Genomic DNA, 16,369 nt, shown 5'->3' with positions numbered 1-16,369 from the left:
CCGTGTACCGAACATACCACAGCTCCTGACCAGGAGGAAGCAAAAGACAATACTGACATTACAGTAGGAGATCGCAAAGGATACATTTTGTGAGGTCAAATATTTTTTTAAAACGGTCAGTGAAATATTTTACCTCACAAAATGAATCCACTGTGATCCCATGCTGTAATGTCAGTATTGTCTTTTGCTTCCTCCACTGCCCAGGAGCTGTGGTATGCTCTGTACACGGTCAGTCAATTTTTAAAATTAGCTTTCATTCTTGGAAAAACCCTTTAATATGACCAGATTCCTCTGCCTGTAGACACATAGCGCATATGCCACCGGGATCAGCCCAATGATTCGCATAATTCGTGCAGGTGCAGTAATTCAGACTGCCGCCATCTTTGTGCAGAAAGATAGTGGTGTCACATTAAAACTGCGCATGCACCCCTCCTGTACAAAGAGGGCGGCAGTCAGTGAATCATTCGGCTGATCCCGGCGGCAGCATGTTTGCAACGGTGTTTCGCTGGTGGTACCGCGCAAGAGGCTGCGTGAGTTTGTGAGTGTGAATATGAGCATGAGCGTGAATGTGTGAGTGTGAATGTGAGTGTGAATGTGAGTGTGATGCGTATGGCATATAGAGTGGGGGTGTGTGTGTGTGTGTGTGTGTGGTGTGACGGTGTTCCACTGGTGGTACCATGCAATAGGTTGGTACCAGCAGCAGTTTACATATTGAGACACCCATCACTTTACATATTGAGATACAGGAACATCATTGGGATCGCCCTTGGAAGCATTTCTGACTCCAAGATCACAGCTGCACAGTGAATCATTTTCCTACGGCTGCCCGGCGGGGAGGGTGCCCCGGTGGTATGGATCCGAGGAGCGGCGGCTGGGATCCCAGCGGTGGACTGGATCCCAGCGGCAGTCTGGATCCCAGCGGAAGCCTGTATTCTAGCGGTGGGGAAGGGGTCCTTGCGGTGTGGGGTTCTTGCGGCGGGGGAGTCCCAGCAGCAGGGGGTCCGGCGATGACCCGCTGATGGCCCTGCGCAAGGGCCTAGTACCACCAGCGGGTGCCATATTGGAATACCCATCACTTGGGTATTCCAATATGGAGGTCGGCGTACTTCCTGTGCAGCGCAGTGGATTGTGGGATTCGAGGACATCCAGACGGAAGTGGATGACAGACAATTTAAGGTAATTATATAAATAGATATTTCCAGGACTGATGGCTCCAGAAGTGTTCCCGTATGTATGTACGAGTTGTATTAGTAGCCCTGGATATAGCTGCAGCAAATGCAATCATTGATTGTAGCGGATGGTCGATGTGCCTTGTCTGTGTGCAGCTTCCATATGGTATTGGAGGAGGAGGATCAGTGATACACCATCTGAGCATTCTGAGACATTTATCACTTGCGATTACGCCTTCCCACTGCCCATTTAGCCCAGGAGAGTATACAGAAAAATGAATTAAGGGTATGTGCACACGTTGCGGATTCTCTGCGGATCCGCAGCGTTTTATGCGGTGCAGAAGCGCTGCAGATCTGCAATTGATTTACAGTACAATGTAAATCAATGAGGAAAAAAAAAGCTGTGCACACATTGCGGAAAATCCGGTGTGGAAACGCTGCAGATTGAAAGAAGTAGCATGTCACTTCTTTTTTGCGGATCTGCAGCGTTTTTGTACCCATTCCATTATAGAAATCCGCAGGGGTAAAAAACGCAGTAAAAACGCACAAAAAACGCTGCGGATCCGCACAAAAAAGCGACAAATCCGCAGCTGCGTTTTCTGCCAGGAGAGGCAGAATCCGCACCAGAAATTCCTAAGGCTAATCCGCAACATGTGCGCATAGCCTAAGGCTACGTGTCTGCTGATTCTCCACTAAAATTGAAAAAAAAAATTCCTCAGAACGATTACTTGCTCATCTTTCTTCGGGATTTTTATGCATCTATTCTGTGAAGCTACATCTCTCTGTTCCTGTTAGGATATTTCTAAAAGCCTTTATTACATGTTATTTGGTGTTTTCCACCATCGATCTTCATTGGCTCAAAAACAAACTTACAAATTCTGATTTTGTGTAAAATATGTCAGCAGATTCACCTTCCATTCATGCTCTGAGCCCAGACAGTCAAAACAAGCCTTGGCATTGCCAAGCTGCGGTATCTGATCTGATTGCTGCTATTTCCAGGTCTGGCTCTGAGCCATCACCTGCTATTTATGAGCCGTGGACACAGAAAAAGGATCTTGCTGTTGCCTAAAGTGGTGTCAATAGCTTCTTAATGGATTCGGTGGGGATGAGACATATGAATCAATGGGTCCTATCTAGCTTCTTCTTAAAAAATGTTATATTTATTTTAAAATATTACGATCTTATTACTCTTTTATAAATACATTTATTGATATAGCTTTTCTGTAAATGTAATTTACATCAGATTCACCTCTCTAGGACTTGGCTAAGAGTTCATTTTGTAGAGCTCCACGACCACCGATGACCTAGGTTGGGCTACATGGAAATTTTGGGCACAGGTCATGCAACCTTCACATTACCACCTGCAAATTAACGTTGCAAGCAAGTTGCAAAAAAATCCAACAGGTGCTGACTTTTTGTGACTTGTTCTATTTTAGCTTACATGGGTGCTCAGATGTCAAAGGGGAGATAAAGGCCAAAGATAAAGCACTTAAGGACTGCGAGTTGTCCACCACTAATGTAAACTAATGGATAGAAAATTGAGTACCGTATATACTCGAGTATAAGCTGAGATTTTTAGCCCATTTTTTTAGGCTGAAAGTGCCCCTCTTGGCTTATACTCAAATCATTGTCCCAGGGGGGCGGCGCGGGAGGGGGAGCGGCGGCTGTCACATCATACTCACCTACTCCCAGCGCAGTCCCTGCTTCTCAGATTGTCTCTGATGCCGGCAGCTTGTTCCCGTGTTCAGCGGTCACGTGGTACCACTCATTAAAGTAATGAATATGGTGGATGCGACTCTACTCCCATAAGGGTGGAGCACATATTCATTACTTTAATGAGCGATACCATGTGACCGCTGAACACAGGAACAAGCTTCCGGCACCAGAAACCATCGCATCGGAGAAACAGGGACCGCGCCAGGAGGGTGAGTATGACGGGTTGGGTGAGCCTTGCGATATTCACCTGTCCTCGTTCCACCCCTGGGCTGTGTCTTCCGCGTCCTCTGGCTGTGACGTTCAGCCAGAACGGTCACTGCAGAGACCCGGAAGACATAGTGGCGCGCGGTGGTGGAACGGGGACAGGTGAATATCGCAAGTGCCGGGGGCCTGAGAGAGGAGAGGTGAGTATGTCATTTTTTTTTTTTTTATTTTAATCGCAGCAGCATATGGGGCATAATATGCTGTGGAGCATCTTATGGGGCCATCACCCTTTGTGCAGCATTATATGGGACATAATCTATGGAGCATGATATGGGGCCATCGACCTTTGTGCAGCATTATCTAATCTATTGAGCATCGTATGGGGCTATCAACCTTAATGCAGCATTATATGGGACATAATAATCTATAGAGCATCTTATGGGGCCATCATTAACCTTTTGTGCAGCATTATATGGGGCATATGTTAATATGGAGCATCTTATGGGATCCATCATGAACTTTATGGAACATTATATGGGGCGTATTTTGTATGAAGCATCTTATGGGACCCATCATGAACTGTATGGAGCATTATATGATGCTCCTGATTCAATATGGATATTCAAAAACACTTAACCTACTGATGTCTCAATTAATTTTACTTTTATTGGTATCTATTTTCATTTTTGAAATTTACCAGTAGCTGCTGTATTTCCCTCCCTAGGCTTATACTCGAGTATAAGGGAATAAGTTTTCCCAGTTTATTGTGGCAAAATTAGGGGGGTCGGCTTATACTCTGGTCGGCATATATTCGAGTATGTACGGTATATGAAATCCACTTAAAACTAATCTTCTGACATGTCAAAAATTCTCAAATCTCTGTGTGGCTCTGAAAGGGATTATGAGCTCTATAGTTTTATAAATCGACAAACGTTCTAGTTTGCAAACATTTATAGGCTATGTTCACATGCTGCATTTTTGCTGCAGGTTTTTTTTTTTTGCAGGCAAAACCTGCTCTCTCTTAGCAGTAAATAACCTTTTTGTGAATGGATAAGATGGCATGTGATTTCTCCAACAGATATTGCAAGAGTGGCAGTGCCCACACAACCCACCGTTACTGTGCACACGTATGCCACCCGTACTTTACCAGACAATTCTGCATATTTATAAGCATTACTGTTAGATGATCATCTGTTGAAAATATATATATATATTCCAAAGACATACTGATAGGGAATTTAGATTGTGAGCCCCAATGGGGACAGCAATGATAATGTGTGCAAACTGTAAAGTGCTGCGAAATATGTTAGCGCTATATAAAAATAAAGATTATTATAAAGATTATTAACTATTCTTATTGGTCATTAAGGTCAGGTCTTTGTTAATCTTGATTAAACCTAATTTGTTAACTAAAGGTACCGTCACACTAAGCGACGCTGCAGCGATACCGACAACGATCCGGATCGCTGCAGCGTCGCTGTTTGGTCGCTGGAGAGCTGTCACACAGACCGCTCTCCAGCGACCAACTATGCCGGTAACCAGGGTAAATATCGGGTTACTAAGCGCAGGGCCGCGCTTAGTAACCCGATGTTAACCCTGGTTACCAGCGTAAAAGTAAAAAAAACAAACACTACATACTTACCTTCCGCTGTCTGTCCCCGGCGCTCTGCTTCTCTGCCCTGTGTAAGCACAGCAGCCGGAAAGCAGAGCGGTGACCGCTGTGCTTTCCGGCTGACCAGCGCTCACAGCCAGAGCAGAGAAGCACAGCGCCGAGGGACAGACAGCGGAAGGTAAGTATGTAGTGTTTTTTTTTTTTTTACTTTTACGCTGGTAACCAGGGTAAACATCGGGTTACTAAGCGCGGCCCTGCGCTTAGTAACCCGATATTTACCCTGGTTACCAGTGAAGACATCGCTGAATCGGCATCACACACGCCGATTCAGCGATGTCAGCAGGAAGTCCAGCGACGAAATAAAGTGCTGGACTTCCTGCAGCGATCAACGACATCACAGCAGGATTCTGATCGCTGCTGTGTGTCAAACTGAATGATATCGCTAGCCAGGACGCTGCAACGTCACGGATCGCTAGCGATATCGTTCAGTGTGACGGTACCTTTAACGCTGAAACTCAGGACAGGGGATCAGAGTCTCTGATCCGCCCAACTATAAGACTGCACTATGAGGGAGCATTTTGAATAAAGAGGCGGTCCAGCATCAGCATGGCGCTCTATTAAATGTATGGCGCTCCTAGCTGTTGTCTTGTTGCTGGGAGCACGAGGGTCTCACATTCTGAAAATAATTAATTTTAATTCACCATTCATTGATCTCAGTGTTGTTCTTTTTGTGGTAAATTATGGTTCTTGTCAAAAAAAGGGGGGGGGGGAGAAAAAACCAAACCTGGAGTTTGGCAACAATGTGAGGCTCATAGAAAATAAGGTCCATCATTTGATTTAACCCCTTAGTGACAGGCCAAATGTTTTCAATCTGACCATTGTCACTTTATGTAGTAATAACTCTGGAATACTTCAAGGTATCCCAGTGATTCTGAGATTGTTTTTTGTGGCACATTATAATTTAGATAATGGTAAACTTAGGTTGATTTTTTTTTGTGTTTATTTATAAAAAAAAATATGAGAAATTTGATAAAAAATTTACAAAAATTAGCAATTTTCAAACTTTGAATGATTGATTAATCATCCCTTTAATCCAGACAGTCATACCACAGAAAAACTTTAATAAATAACATTTCCCACATGTCTGCTTTACATCAGCACCATTTGTAAAATGTATTTTATTCTGTTAGCATTTTAGAAGGTTTAAAAATTTTGCTGCAATTTTTCCTTTTTCCAAGGAAATTTACAAAATTTATTTTTTTAGGGACTTATCCAGATTTGAAATGACTTTAGGGGTCTCCTATATTGTAAACCCCCCAAACGTGATACAATTTTAAAAACCGCACCCCCTGACATATTGAAAACTGCAGTCAGGTATTTTATTTACTCTTCAGGTGCTTTTCAGGAATTAATACAAAGTGACGTGACAGGAATGAAAGAGTGTATTTTTACCACCTACGGCAAGTGCAGCTAACTTCTGAACAGGTTACTACAGCCGGCAGACTCTAAGGCCGCGATTTGGTTATGATTTGCCACGGGAAACATCAGGGCCACACAATCATGATCTCAGGGTGCCAACGGGGATAAAGAGGAAGCTCTGTTAACCATTTAGATGCTGTAGAATATTTACTACAATATAAGATGCTCATACGCCTTAGATTATTATTGGTTGGACACTCATTCAGCCGACAACTAATCCTTTGAAAGCTCAACACTCCCCATACACATGCACACCCACCCAAGAATCAATGGAAACCTAAGGGGATGTTTACACTATATCTTTTTTTGGCAGTCAAAAATATCTGTTTTTCAAGCAGAATATGCCTCAGGAAATTCTCCTTTTCTATGGAGTTTTGTAAACCTAAAGCGTCTTTTTCTAGCGTGTTTCTGGTCATCTCTTGAACATGTTTTGAGAGTTTTTTTCTAGCACATTCCAGATGTTTATTGTACTCCACTAAGCAATGGGGGAAAAAAAAGCTAAAAAATGACCAGGCATTTTCTTTGTTTTATAAGTGGCGAGCTTCTTCCCAGCAGAAATCATCAGGAATGGGCCGTATATGTTACTTCTTTTAAATGCTTGATATCTTTTAAGATCCTGAAGCATTTAAAATTAAATCAATAGTTTGGACATATGAACCGCACTTTGTTTTTACGTAGAAATTATTATGTTCACGGTTTTTGGCTTTGATGGAGTGTTCCATGCAAAAAATAGCAGGAAAAGACAGTGTGAACATACCTCAAAAGGTAGGAATTAGTTGGCTACCGCCATACATATCTTCCATGAGAAAAAAAAGATCGGACATGTTGAAACCCAAAATGCCTGGTCTCCTTTCCCTCCAACATTTTTGTGATCAGAGCATTTAAAAACAAACATGCAAATTAAATGGTCAGCCAGTCTCAATAAAACTTCATGTATTGTATATGGCCAACTTAGGAAGTGTTGTATTGAGGACATTAGCCATTGAAGTGCCAGATGTCTCTATATTTCTTACTTTTCATCTGAAGCTTGTACATGGCCTCTTTTTTCACCATTATTCTTATTTCTGGATTGAATTTGACCTGTAAACTGAAAAATATAAGTTATTCTGAACTTTTCCTTATTTCTCTCTCTTGTCATATCATACTCTATTTCTGGATTCTAGGTTCTCAGCCTGTAAAATGTGTACCCCTGGGTTATATCTGCTATATCTTTGGTGGGTTCTTTCATTATGATTATGTTTTACTTTTAATAGCACAGTGCTTGATTACGGTTGTAACGGGGTCTACCAAGCTGGGGTACCTCTTTCAGTACCACCCCGTGTTTCAGGAGGTCCACTCTGCTTTAGCAGTGGGCGGGCGGTGCTCTTTACAATTAGGGTGAGTTCCGGTACTTATACAGTTATATAGACGTTGCGGCATCTATTGTGTACACCCCCTGAGGAAGGAGCCGCGTTTAAGGCTCCGAAACGCGCGTCGGGGTTGGCTTAGGTCCCCCACCGGCCAGCAAACATCAGGTAAATACCTTTCTATTATATGCTGGTTTGTGGCCAGTATGCAGCGAAATCTTCCTGCTACATGTGCACTTGCACTTTTTTACTGATATATTGTTTCTGGCCTTAGTGTTAACCACCAGTGTTCTGTTCTGTGTATTTATGTACATCACTCATTGGAGTATATAATATGTGATATGATGTGCTGACACGGTGGGGAGTACCCTATAGCTCTGTTTTTTACTGCCGTACAGGTTTCTCACTAGCCCCTACTGGTCCCAATGTATTTTGTCCGTTGTTTTATTTATTTTTTATAGATTCTGTATATTTAATAAAGGTATTGTTTATGGGATAAATGGACTGTGGTTCTCTGTGGAGTATTAAGTTTAGCTGGAGTCTGAATGAAGGATGCTGGCTGGAATTGCTTGGTTACATGGGCGCATATAAAAGATCACTGCTTCTCCACGTATTTCCAGTCTGACAAAACTTTACTCATAGGACACAGAATATATCACACAGATACAGAGAGCAGGCCAATAGAAAAGCGGTGGGCCAGACATACATTACAATAGCCGCAGGTGGCCGGAGCCTGCAGATATTTACTGTGGGAATTACAAAGGTGGGGGGAGGACAAAAGGGGAATATTGTGTCCCCTCTGCCCAGGGCGCAGCCTGTGGGCTGATGCATTAGGGACATGCATCTCACATGGAACCTATTATACATACATATAACTGCACAACATATTCTGAGTGCTGAGTGGTTCCGTAACACGTAACACGGCTCCCCTTTTCAGCGACGCGATCGGCATACACAGTCTGATCCTTAACGGATCGGTTTGGGGATGACCGAAGTTTATGGGGTTGGTACAAGTTCCGTTTGTCGACTTAGTCCATCGGCGTTACCGTTTTGTTTGCCGGGTCTGTAGTGGATGGTGAAGCCCAGAGGTTGTAGGGCTAAACTCCACTGCAGCAATCTGGCGTTGTCTCCGGAGACCCGATTAAGCCAGACTAGGGGATTATGGTCCGTTAAGAGGGAAAACTGTCGTCCATACAAATATGGTTGCAACTTTTTGAGTGCCCATACTACCGCCAGGCACTCCTTCTCGATGGCCGCATAGCTTACTTCACAGGGCAGTAGTTTCCGACTCATGTAAGCTACCGGGTGTTCTTGGCCGTCCGGCTTGACTTGGCTCAGTACTGCCCCCAATCCAAACATAGAAGCGTCTGTGTGAACAAGGAATCATTTAGTTGGATCGGGTGCGGCCAATACAGGGGTATTGGTGAGGGTGTCCTTTAGTTGGCGGAAGGCTTCCTCACACTCTGGGGTCCAGGTTACCTGGCGGGGTTGGTTCTTATGGGTCAGATCAGTGAGGGGCTTGGCTACGTTGCTCTAATTGGGAACGAATTTCCTGTAATACCCCGCTGTCCCTAGAAACGCCATGACCTGGGTTTGAGTGCGTGGGGTGGGCCATTTGGCTATGGCCTCAATCTTGGCTGGTTCTGGTCGCTGTTTCAACAACTCCTCTGCCTGCTGTCTCTCCCAGGGGCCTAGGTCTTCACCCAAGTGTACCTGGTCCCATGTTTTAGACTGAGTCCTTTCCCCTAAGACATCCGGCAAGGGAAGTCCGGCTAAATCCTCTGCTTCAGGTGCACAGATGGCCACTACCTCTTCAGGGCGCTCCCGGTAGGGCTTCAGCATATTCACGTGGAACATGCGGATAACCCTGGGGTCGTCACAATCGGCGACATTATAGGTTGTGTCGACTATTTTCCCCACTACCTGGTAGGGCCCCTGCCATGCAGCTTGGAACTTGTTCTGCCTAGTGGGCTCTAACACCAGGACCTTCTGTCTTATTTCCAAGGTGCGCTCTCTGGCCCTCCGATCATACCATACACGCTGGCGCCGCTGGGTCACCTGCATGTTCTCACGTACATCCTGGGTCAGCTCCTGTAGGCGGTCCTGGAATTCCAGCACATAGGGTACAATAGGTACCCCTTCTATGAGGCCCTCCCCTTCCCAATGTTCTAGCACTAAGTCTAGGGGTCCCCTTACCCATCTCCCATATACCAGCTCGAATGGGGAGAACCCCGTGGATTCTTGGGGCACATCCCGATAGGCAAACAGGAGGTGTGGCAAGAATTTCTCCCAGTCCCTGTAGGTCCTGGTAAAAGTCCCAATGAGTTGTTTTAACGTCCCGTTAAAGCGTTCACACAACCCATTGATTTGCAGGTGGTACGGGGCGCTTCTAATGGGCTTTACGCCGCACAGCTTCCACAGTTGGTTGGTCACCTCTGCTGTAAACTGGGTACCCTGGTCCGAGATAATCTCCCGAGGAAATCCAACTCGTGAGAAAACCTGGAGCAGTGCAGCCGCCACCGTGTCTGCCAGTATGTTAGGTAACGCAACCGCCTCTGGATACCGTGTGGCATAATCTACCACTGTCAATATATACCTTTTCCCTGACGGACTGGGTTTGGCTAGCAGCCTGTGGGCTGATGCATTAGGGACATGCATCTCACATGGAACCTATTATACATACATATAACTACACAACATATTCTGGGTGCTGAGTGGTTCCATAACATGTAACAACAGTCATGATGGGCTTCTTGTTTGAGTTGTCAAAACTTGCCTTGGGATCTAGATGTTCTCACTATGTGCAGCCATCTCATTTTTTTCTTTTCTTACCCTAGGTCAATTTCAATGAGCCACTCTCCATGCTGCAGAGACTCACTGAAGACCTGGAATACCATGAGCTGTTGGACAAGGCGGCCAAATGTGAAAATTCCATAGAACAGATGTGTTTTGTTGCAGCCTTCTCCGTGTCTTCCTATTCCACCACAGTCCACCGGACAGCAAAACCATTCAATCCTTTATTAGGAGAAACATTTGAACTTGACAGACTTGAAGATTTGGGATTCAGGTCGATATGTGAACAAGTGAGTAGAATTGGAGATCACTAGGGTTTACGGACAGGTCTTTTCGTGGTCTGGATTCCATGTGCAGACCATAGGGCCAATCGCAGAGAACTCACTGCCTCCTTACAGTATGGTTATGGAACTCAAACAGATCAGTGGCGATTTATAAATGTTCTGAATTTCTATTATAGAACTTTACATCTTGTAAAATTTCCATGAAACATGATTTTGGCCTAAAATTTCTATCCAGATTGATGTGCACAAATTGCCATTTGATCTTTTGATCTGTCGTTCATTGACGTTTACTTGCTATGCATTACATGTGCCTACATTGTATGTTATTATCTGTGAATTTTCTCCTATACTAGACTCTGTTTCATTGCAATCAATACTGGCTGATAAGAGTTCAGACGATGCAGTGCGGTCTTGCAATGAGCCTGCAGATGAAAAGAAGATACGTTTAATTACTCTAAACGTCCATTTAGCGAGAAGACAGAGCTTCTCAAGTCTATTAAAATCCATGATAGTTGATTTGGAAAACTTAAATCCTAGACACCTTCATTTCTTCTCCAAAAAGCCTTTTGAAAACCAATTTAGTAGTCCATTGTACGGTACGCTTCTACATTGACAGCTTAACCTATTTTATCCCAGCTATAAGGAATTACGGAGATTTGTCTCTGCTTCAGAGATTTATACCAGAAGCAAACTGGAAAAATTAAAGTGTGTTACCTGTTCATAAGGTCATTATTAATGGGTGTAGACCACAGTCAGGCCCTTGCCCCATCATAAGGTTTATTGCTATCTGCTGTCTCACATATGCTGTAGATCAGTTGACTTTGGGGTTCTCTAGCTGGTAAGAATCAACAACTCAAATCATCCTGTGACAGCTGAACACCACTGCAATAGACTTTAAGTAGTAACTATTGACCAATTATATTGTTCTGTAGATCATCAATTTATTTCCTTTTGTCCTTCATTGCGTATTATACACCAGTGGGATAGTTATAGGAACGCTGAATCAAGAAATGAATGTATGAATTATATAAGAAATATACAGATGTTTAATAAATAATGTAAATAATGGTTCATCTTGATAACTTATCACAGAAAGTGATCTCACTTAAGGGGATTTGCATAATTTAACATTGCACAAGCCATTGACTGTTGTAGTGTTAAGCCCCCATATATATTAAGGTACCGTCATATTTAGCGACGCTGCAGCGATCTAGACAACGATGCCGATCGCTGCAGCGTCGCTGTGTGGTTGCTGGAGAGCTGTCACACAGACAGCTCTCCAGCGACCAACTATGCGAAGTCCCCTGGTAACCAGGGTAAACATCGGGTTACTAAGCGCAGGGCCCCGCTTAGTAACCCGATGTTTACCCTGGTTACCAGTGTAAATGTAAAAAAAAACAAACACTACATACTTACATTCCGGTGTCTGTCCCCTGGTGCTCTGCTTCCTGCACTAACTGTGAGCGTCGGCTGGCCGTAAAGCAGAGTGGTGACGTCACCGCTGTGCTTTCCGGCCGGCCGGCGCTGACAGTGCAGGGAAGCAGAGCGCCGGGGGACAGACACCGGAATGTAAGTATGTAGTGTTTGTTTTTTTTACATTTACACTGGTGACCAGGGTAAACATCGGGTTACTAAGTGCGGCCCTGCGCTTAGTAACCCGATGTTTACCCTGGTTACCAGTGAAGACATCTCTGAATTGGCGTCACACACGCCGATTCAGCGATGTCTGCAGGAGATCCAGCGACGAAATAAAGTTCTGGCCTTTCTGCTCCGACCAACGATGTCACAGCAGGATCCAGATCGCTGCTGCGTGTCAGACACAACGATATCGCTATCCAGGATGCTGCAACGTCACTGATCGCTAGCGATATCGTTGTTAAATTGTTCAGTGTGAAGGTACCTTTAGAGTAACGTCAGCCGAACCCACCAATATGGACAGAGTTGGTAGACGGTCTAATGTGTAAGGGGCACCAACCGACTGATTGTTGGGAAGGATATCGATCAGGCATGTCCAATTTCGAACTGCCGATTGCATTGTTCTCCTGAAGTTAAGCCACCAGTATAGACATCTTTCTGTGGCTTTCTCTTTGAGAACACAGTGTCCCTCAGCTGAACCATCGGTCCTGTGTTTGGGAGAGCCGTAGGAGATGCCTGTCGGCTGATTGATCATCCTTAAGCATTGTTTGGCCGATAGCCATCTAATGTGTCTGAAGGGTTTTATATGTCAAATTATTTCTTGTGCTGTGATATATCACTGCTGTTATCTGTGTTAGGGTCAACTTGCTTAGATGCCCTCAATGTTTGGTAAGCCACCCATACACTTTAGGTAGTAGTTGGCCGAAACATGGACCAGCCGACAGCCAACTTCCCTGACTCTCTCATACTAATGAGGGCTCAGCTGGCCAATTGTTCCTATGTTCTCTAAGAGAAAGCCTCTGCCAGTATTCTATCAGGCCATGTTCCTACATACTGTAATCTAAATACTGCATTTTTTCAGCTGCATATTTTTGTGTAGAACATCTGCTGCGTTTAATTATCAAGCAACTTGGATGATTTCATGAAAATTCATGCACACCGTTGGTCTGAAGAAGCTGTTGAACTGTGTGGATTTGGTGCATTTTTTTCTCCATAGGTTTTTATTGGGGAGCCTGATAAAAACTCAGTTTCATTTTTAAGTGCAGAATCAAAGCTTTTCTGTACTTAAAAAAACGTAAAACTACTGCACCAAAAACCCGTCAAATGAAGGGAAAAACTCAGCAAAAGGCTGAAAAGATTTATTTTTATACGGTATTTCTCAGTTACATGTATTTTTTAAGGCAATTTGTCATAAAAAAAATTCAACAATTAAAATAATGTACAGTATTAGTGCCCGATTTATCAAGACCGGCGTTGTTCACGCCAGTCTTGATCAGTAGTTGCTCTGGAGTCAGAGTTGGAAGAGTCGTGTGCATCTCCGTGTGTTTCTTGCCACTAATCTTGCTCTAGTCCCTGCTGTGGTAAAATTTGTGGCATAGCGAACGCCGCCACCCATCATGAGTTTGGTCGTGGTCGCCACATCCTCGCCCCACCCACTTTATAGGGAGCTGGGCAAAAGTAGTGTGAGAGTGCCGAAAGTCGCAAAACTTAAGTGCAGCCTTGAGCTGTGCCAAAATTTTGCGTCTTTTCAAATATATTAGCATAAAAGTTTTGATGAATCGGGCCCTTTTTAATTTATTTTCTTATATATTTTTAAAACAATGTAATGGTTAAATATGAAAAATTCTTTAAAATCTTTTGTTATTTTCACTTTTTAAACACTGTCGACGGGATCTGGTCGCATGTGTCTGACGTCAATCTTCCCCTCCCCTTCTGAGTGTTTGCAAAAGGATAAGGGAGGATGAAGTTTAGGATCACAGTGCATCGCCATTTTGCTGGTGACTGTAATGTGATACTGAGATGTGGACAGTGTCACCGAGGATGGCTAGCAGTGCCGATCTGACTTTTCTGCCTAATGAAGTGAAAATTGAAATGGCGCCCCTTCCCCACATAGCGAGACCTTTATGGACCATGCTTTGAACACTGGGGAACAGACATGCTAGAACAGAAAAGGGGTCTTTCCCAAACTGTTCTCACAATGTCAAGTAGGAAGCATACAATTGTCCAAAATGTCTTGGTATGCTGAAGCCTAAAGATTTCCATTCACTGGCCCATACCAACTCCTGAAAAGACGCCCCCGTAGCATTATCTGTGCTCCACCAAACTTTACAGTTGGCACAATGCAGTCAGACAGGTAACCCTTTCTTGGCATTCCCAAGTCCCAGACTTGTCCATCGTTCTTGCCTAATAGAGAAGTGTGATTTGTCACTCCTCAGCATGTTTCCACTGCTCCGGAGTATCTTGTCGGTGTGCTTTACACTTCATGTGACACTTTGCATTGTACTTGGTGATGAAGGGATTGCATGCAACTGCTCGACCATGGAAACCCACACCATGAAGCCCCATGTGTACAGTCTATGTAATGGTAAATGATAGAGGACATGTTATCTCACAGTTAATTGTGAGATATCGAAGCACATACATTTCACAAACTGACTTGTTACAATGGTGACCTCCTATTTCAGTGCTGTGCTCGAATTCCGTGATCTTTTTACAACCACCCATTCTTTCACCCTGCATGGCTGGGTGCTTGATTTTTTTTTTTTTTTTTTTTTTACACCTGTGGCAATGGGAATGAATAAAAAAATTAGTTTGATTATTTGTATAAAGATAAAGATACACAGTGAAATGAGAAAAATCAAGATTTCTTACCAGAATTATTAATTTATTAACAAAGATTTATTGTTGTCCCTTCTAAAGTTGCACAGAGAATACAAATCCTAGACACGACCATGACATGCCTATCATGACAGTCATACAGGTCTTCCTTTGGGAACCCCTGCTAATGATGAGCTGATATTGATTGGGGAAGTTGCAGTCAGCAATACATTCAATGAAAGGCCATCTATGTGGTACAAGGATGCTCTGGGTCCACCAGAGCCGGGTATAGGGTTTGTGGAGAGGAGTCGTTCTGATGAGTCAATTGCATATAAAAACCTTTTTTTTCTCAGAATCAATATATGCAGCCATTAAGTGGACAGTAGTGGTAAAATAATATAATGTACAATCAGTTTAGTAAAAAAAAATTAACAGCTGTCATGGTTATTTTAGAATTTGATACAAATTAATAGTGAGAGCAGAACTGTGTAATTCGATGTGAAGTATGTAAAATTCATTAATTACTCAAATCAAAGAGGCAGATTTGTTTGGTCCGGTGCTGCAGGTCTTCACTGTAATGTGAATTTTTTAAAAGGTTCTAGGTGAAATAATGTTTTTTATGTTTTCATTATCAGGTCAGTCATCACCCACCAGCCGCAGCTCATCATGTGTACTCCAAGAATGGCTGGAGTCTATGGCAGGAAATCACCATTGCCAGTAAATTCAGGGGCAAATATCTCTCTATTATGCCATTAGGTAAGGCTAAAGAAACTCACACTCTGGTGAGAGGTAGAAAAACTTCACACACCGTTAAGTGTGTCAAGGTGCAAATTTTGTGGTGTTGTTGAATGGTATCTAATGTTGCTACAATGTACACCTGAAAGATAGTCCTAGACAAGTCATTGATAATAATAGAAAGAAATATTATTCTCAATAGAAATTAACGAAGTATTGTCATTTCAAAAACTGTTAAAATATTTCTAGGAAATGATATCACTTTATATTAACTACAAACTTGAGAATAAAGTGGGTCCTTCAGTGCCTTTCTGCTCACAAAAGGACCGTAGCACTGAAGCAGAACTGCAGTTATGTCTAAGGATCATTAGCAGTTCTATTATTATTATTTATTTATTTATATAGCACCATTAATTCCATGGTGCTGTATATTAGACGGGGTTACATCAAAATACAAATATCATTTACAGTAAACAAAACTAACAATGACAGACTGGTACAGAGGAAAGAGGACCCTGCCCTTGCGGGCTTACATTCTACAGGATTATGGGGAAGGAGACAGTAGGTCAAGGGTTGCACTAGCTCCGATGATGTTGAGGTAGCCGTGTGGTCATTACAGGTTGTAAGCTTTTTTGAAGAGATGGGTTTTCAGGATCCAAATGTGGTGGATAAGCAGACATGTTGGGGCACAGAATTCCAGATGATGGGGATATTCTGGAGAAGTCTTGGAGGCAATCGGGTGAGGAGCGAATAAGCGTGGAAGAGAGAAGGGGTTCTTGGGAGGACCGGAGATCACAT

At 43.4% G+C, this 16,369-nt stretch overlaps 1 protein-coding gene across 2 annotated transcripts in view; it reads left to right on the top strand.

The window, feature by feature from the left end:
* Positions 1–16,369, top strand: part of OSBP2 (oxysterol binding protein 2) — a 387,724-nt gene that overhangs the window by 344,395 nt on the left and 26,960 nt on the right. For both annotated transcript variants that reach the window (XM_069754235.1, XM_069754244.1), the window contains 2 exons: positions 10,364–10,609; positions 15,472–15,592. In XM_069754235.1, coding sequence (XP_069610336.1) covers positions 10,364–10,609; positions 15,472–15,592 — 367 coding nt within the window. The remainder of the gene's footprint in view (positions 1–10,363; positions 10,610–15,471; positions 15,593–16,369) is intronic.

Source organism: Ranitomeya imitator, chromosome 1, assembly GCF_032444005.1.
Source record: "Ranitomeya imitator isolate aRanImi1 chromosome 1, aRanImi1.pri, whole genome shotgun sequence".
In the NCBI taxonomy this organism is placed as follows: domain Eukaryota; kingdom Metazoa; phylum Chordata; class Amphibia; order Anura; family Dendrobatidae; genus Ranitomeya; species Ranitomeya imitator.
The sequence above is the reverse complement of the archived record's forward strand: the minus strand, read 5'-3'. Positions and strand labels throughout refer to the sequence as shown.